General features: G+C 48.8%; 1 protein-coding gene across 1 annotated transcript; it reads right to left on the reverse strand.

Annotated features, from left to right (window-relative positions):
* Positions 1 to 1,376: 1,376 nt before the first annotated feature.
* EI90DRAFT_3114958 (uncharacterized protein) lies at positions 1,377 to 5,410 on the reverse strand (the record flags this gene model as incomplete). The annotated part of the gene is made up of 5 exons (XM_039062729.1): positions 1,377 to 3,140; positions 3,188 to 4,777; positions 4,832 to 4,972; positions 5,031 to 5,183; positions 5,243 to 5,410. 5 exons carry the CDS (start codon positions 5,408 to 5,410, stop codon positions 1,377 to 1,379), a joined length of 3,816 nt encoding a protein of 1,271 aa, XP_038924091.1.
* Between the last annotated feature and the right edge of the window lie 455 nt (positions 5,411 to 5,865).

The following is a 5,865-nucleotide window of genomic DNA, read 5'->3' on the forward strand; positions in this document are numbered from 1 at the left end:
GCGGACAAGGGGGGTTCCATGCGAAGATGGCTTGCAACGCGAGCATTCAGCCCTTCACGAGAGGGGGGAAATTGCAACGCGCGAGAAAAAAGTGGACAAGCTTCAATCCACGAGCCAGGTCATCACAGGCGTTGGATCGGAAGCGGGAGGTGCAGAGGGAGGTGATGTTACTGTTATGTACTAGAGGGTCTGGAAGAAAGAACGGAGCCAAGTCGAGTCCAGGATGATCCCGGCATTTCAGAGCACATTATCACCTCCACCGCTACGAAAACGAGTTACGCTCGTATCAATCATTTGAGTCAAGTGCTCTAGAAGACCAACCGGGGTCACCATCATTAGCCCTGTACAAAACAAAACAAAAAAAAACTGTGGAACGAAAACTTACTGAGAAATACTCAACCTCGCGCTGTTCGCCTGCGAAAACCTCCACATGCAAAATAAACTTGGCCTGCCTTGTTCCTCCCGTCCCTGCCGGTATACTCCGCAAACATACTCTAGCTGCTCGAACCCCTCACACCTCGCTGCTCGCTCTCAACCATCCTCATTGGCCCTACACTCGCACTCGCACTCCGCCTTCCCGCACCACTAGCATCCCCGGGCCCCACCGCCCCGCCCCACCGCTACAGCCTTGTCCCATTATTCAAAGAGTATGATATGCGTCGAGAAGAACCTGGCACCTTGAATTTACCACGGAATCGAACAGTACAAGGGGGCTCCATCCGATTCTGAGCAGGATTCTCTGCAGATTGGTCGATGAAGTTGGCGGTGGGTAATCTGAATAGAAACGGTTGGTGCGCCAAGTTTTCCAAATCGAGTCCGACACTCGTGAAGCCCGCCACGGTTAATTGTCGTCACCACAACTCCATTACATACTTCGGACTTGGTGCTCCATCCGAAGACAGGTTTCGACACGTGTACTGCTTATCGAAATGTTAAGGCAAAGCTTGATATGTCTCTCTTAGAGTTGGACATCCCTAAGCTGTCGCTGCAAACCGTTATGCTTTCACTGGTTCTCGACTTGCACGTCCCTAACGCGATACACCGGACAGTGTCGACCTGTCGTCGATTTCGACTTTCCATTGTGCCAACATATTGCATCATCGATCGATCCAGACCTTGACGTCATCGGTTAGTACGCAGAAACAGAGATCAGTACCTCAGTGATGATGATGAGCGATGCGAGAGAAAATGTGTTAAAGAAAGAAATGGCGGAATTGAAAGATGCGATTGTGATTTGTTAGTGAACTCTGTAAATATTTTATCAATGGTTTGTAATCAAAAAATTGAGGTTGGTATTCTCGAGTCGAATATCCAATGATTCTTGCCTGCGATGTGGAGGTAGTAAAGTGGCCGATGCAATGATAAGGATAGCATGCTCAAATGTGGACCATTTGTGCCTCAGAATGACGTCCGAGGTTGGAGAGAGCATTACGTAGATTCTCAACTGATTTGGCCAATTTAGGGGTGTATTTTCCTGGGTTAACAGCAACTAGCTGGCGCCGGATTTTGACGCTTTCTTCGATGAATGGGAGCCCCTCCGAATGCCGTCCGAGTTTGGAAAGAGAATTATATAGATTGTTGAGTGAGCTGGCCAAATGCGGGGTGTATAATCCTGGGTTAACGGTAACTAGCTGGCGTCGGAGTTTGACACATTCTTCGATGAATGGCAGCCCCTCCAAGTGCCGTCCGAGATCTGAAAGAATAATATGTAAATTGCTGAGTGACCTGGCCAAATGCGGGGTGTATGATCCTGGGTCAATGGCATCTAACTGGTGGTAGAGTTTGACACTTTCTTCGATGAATGGGAGTGCTTCCGAGTGCCGTCCGAGATCTGAAAGAGCAATATGTAGATTGTTGAGTGAGCTGGCCAAATGCGGGGTGTATAATCCTGGGTTAACGGCAACTAGCTGGCGCCGGATTTTGACACATTCTTCGATGAATGGCAGCCCCTCCAAGTGCCGTCCGAGATCTGAAAGAGTAGTATGTAGATCGTCGAGTGAGCTGGCCAAATACGGGGCGTATGATCCTGGGTTAACGGCAACTAGTCGGCGGTACAGTTTGATGCTTTCTTCGATAAATGAGAGTGCCTCCGAGTGCTGTCTGAGATTGGAATGAGCATCATGTAGACTGTTGAGTGACATGGCCAAATCTGCGGTGTATGATCTTTGGTTAACGGCAACTAGCTGGCGCTGGAATTTGACGCTTTCTTCAATGAATGGGAGCGCCTCCGAGTGCCGTCCGAGATTGGAAAGAGTAATATGTAGATTGTTGAGTGAGCTGGCCAAATACCGGGCGTATGATCCTGGGTTAATGGCAACTAGTTGACGGTAGAGTTTGACGCTTTCTTCGATGAATGGGAGTGCCTCCGAGTGCTGTCTGAGATTGGAATGAGCATTATGTAGACTGTTGAGTGACATGGCCAAATCCGCAGTGTATGATCTTGGGTTAACGGCAACTAGCTGGCGGCAGAGTTTGACACTTTCTTTGATGAATGGGAGCCCCTCCGAGTGCCGTCCGAGATCTGACAGAGTAATACATAGATTGTGGAGTGAGCTGGCCAGATCCGGGGCATATGATCCTGGGTTAATGGCAACTAGCTGGCGACAGAGTTTGACACTTTCTTCAATGAATGTGAGCCCCTCTGAGTGCCGTCTGAGATCTGAAAGGCCATTAGACAGATTACTGAGTGATATGGCCAAATCCCAGGTGTATGATCCTGGGTTAACAGCAACTAGCTGGCGGTAGAGTTTGACACTTTCTTCGATGAATGGGAGCCCCTCCGAATGCCGTCCGAGATGGGAAAGAGCATAATGTAGATTGACAAGTGACGCGGCCAGATCTGGGTTGTGTGATCCTGGGTTAACAGCAACTAACTGGCAGCAGAGTTTGATGCTCTCTTCGATGAATCCGAGTGCTTCCGAGTGCTGTCCAAGTTTGGATAGGGTTACATACAGATTGTTGAGTGAATGGGCCAAATCCAGGGTGTAGGAACTTGAGTCCACAACAAGGCAACGGTAGAGTAGGACAGAATCATTTGCTGTCTCATATGCTTCCTGGAATCTTGAAAAAAATACCAAATTTGGTGGAAGCCTGGCAAGCACCTCAGCCAGTGCATAAACAGCCCTGTGGTCAACAGCCAACTGGAACACCATGAGGTAGTTTCTTTAACAAAATTCATAACCCATACCTTAGCCCACCCAGGGAGCCACAAGATACTGACGTAGCGTTCCATTCGCACACAAACTTCCACCCACCGAGTTGCTTCCTGACTCAGAAATATACCAACTGACCCAGCAAGCTCCTCTGATGGTTCCTGGACCTCACTGAGGTGATGCACGATGTGGCGACATGCATAACAAAACTGCTCAGATAACTCCTTTGGAGGAATGCACGGCATTTCATCCTTTTCGAACAAATTTTCAATCTGTCCTAAGCCCTTTACAGAGCAGAGACCCTTATTCAAAATCTCGGTACATTGCAGGGCAACCCTGGCATTCTCCACCCCCACCGCTACGGGAGCGCAATGAGAGCTGATTTTTTGGGGATGCATCCGATCAAGGATAAAATCGCGGAAAGATTGGTGTAAGATGCGAACCGGAATGTGGGGATCCTCAACTCCTGAGAGCAGAGGAGCAAGTTCGGCCAACGCATATTGAACTGAAGAATTGAAAGGTGACAATATTGCATCCCAGGCTGTGACAGATAGAGGCTGCTGAGCAACGAGAATCGCTCCCATCACAATCGGGTAGTCGTGCGCGAAATCTTCATCCTCCCAATCAAACTTCTTCAGAATCCTCGTATACAGGTCATCCATCATCTTCTCAGTCGGCACCTTTGATCGTTCCGTGCCGGTGTCAAGCAGGCTTGATAGTGTTCTCATAGGATCCTTCCTAGGCTTCTTCATGTAACGAAAGATGGTGCTGATCCAAATAAACAAGCCACCCGCTCGATCCAAGATCTCCTGCACCGCACTATCCTCATTTTGGAGTTTATGCGCTAAATTGGGATGCCAATTCTTAAGCTCCTGTAGCTGGAAACGGATGTACGCAGCACAGTCATGCACATTTGTGTCATCCAGGAGGTCGATGGTGAGGTGATTGATAGGGAAATGGCGTGAGAGGGAGCGATTAACAAGATCAACATGTCTTGAAGTAACGAAAAACTTTATGGAAGATGGTAACTTGGGTACTTCCTCGCAGAGAATCTTAGCAAGGGGTTGATATGCTTCTTCGTCACATTCGTCTAAAGCATCGATAACGACCACCATAGGATGCCTGGGACGCCGAAGGATATGGAGAGGTGAAGCCACCAATTCCTCGAACTGCATCGTGAACGGAGCTGTTGAGAGGGTGGGGTCTTTTCGAAGGGCAGAGATAATGAAGGCGCGGTAATCTGCATCACGGCTTGCTAGAGCTTGAGCAATGCCGCTGAATAAACAGTCCGGCCGTGGCTGTTCGCCAACCCTGAAGAAAAAGCACAGCAATAAGATAGCCTCCTTGTTACATCTATCTGCAATTGTGTGCACAATCGAAGTCTTGCCAGCGCCGGCCACAGAGGTCAGTAGCATCAGCCGGTTCTCGTTATCCCCGGTGTTACGACACCAGTTCATAATACGCTCCGTGAGATCCACCCTGGTGCCTTCTAGGCACGCCACTGTTGAATCATGGTGGGCGATTTGAGGGTATCGGAGACTACTAAGGATTGGGTCACTCTCCAGACGGTCTAAGCTGTCCTCTATGGTCGATAATTTGACTCCGGTTATTATGTTCGTCTTAAGCTGCACCGGTCAAAATTCAGAATGATTATGGAACAACACCGTGAGGAAAGCTACCTGAAACGATACCAACGCTTTGTCAAAATCTCTCTTTAGGCCCTCAATTTTCCCAGGGTCTTTCAAGTGGGTCCATGCATTTCTTACAGCTGACCGTTCCTCTAGTTCTTTAACTCTTCGTTTGATTTTGGACTGGATCTCCTGTAGCGCGCTGGTACTGGACGTAAGTATGATATCTGAAACCACCAACAATCAATACCACATGCCTCCCAAGCTCGGTGACGCCCTCCGTCCATGACGTTGCTTCTTTCGCTGACGTATCATAAGACTTTATGGCTGAAACTACCTTGGCCGCAGTGCTAGCTACGTATTCACCAAAACTAGCCCATTGCTCCTTGTTCTCCTTAAACTTCTACGTGGAGCAAACTGGCATGAGCTTTCATTCACAATCAAGCTCGACTCATTACCGACTTTAACCTCGTCAAGGATAGCGAGTGCACCGCCAGTAGCCATCTTTAGAGGGGGGCACCAATCAGCGGTAGCGTTCACAGCCCTGAGAATTGGAACCGCCATGTCAACTCCCGCCACGAGATTATCGACCGTCTGCCTGAGAGTTTCAGCCTTTTCCCGTAGCGACATGGTTGATAGCGAGCAAGTGGATGGAGAGAGAGCTTTGGGCGCGCAATACACGTGTGACCCCCTAAATGCTCAGAAGACAGAGCCATCTGATTATGGAAAGTCGAGTAAGAATATGATATATCATTAACTATTTGGTCAACACCATATGGACCTCTGATCCAGTATCAGCTAGCGGTGGTATGACCCGGACTGGTTAGGCAATTGGTATGTATGGATGATAAGTACGCACAGCGCTAAATCCCAGGGTATATAAGTTTACTGTACGAGAACCAGTATTACAGTGCCGCCCAGAACTGGAAGCAGGATGAATGTGATTAGGAGCGAGAACTAGATATGAACGAGCAAGGACCATGTAGTTTGGGGGGTACTGGTTGTGGCGCCCGCTTGTACAGAGAGCCGGCGGTAATACGCGAAGTACGTCAGTGGAGGCTGTGATCGATCCAGTCTGGCCTTTC

The sequence above is a fragment of the Cantharellus anzutake genome, assembly GCF_015039405.1.
Source record: "Cantharellus anzutake strain C23 chromosome Unknown EI90scaffold_1, whole genome shotgun sequence".
Lineage (NCBI taxonomy): Eukaryota > Fungi > Basidiomycota > Agaricomycetes > Cantharellales > Hydnaceae > Cantharellus > Cantharellus anzutake.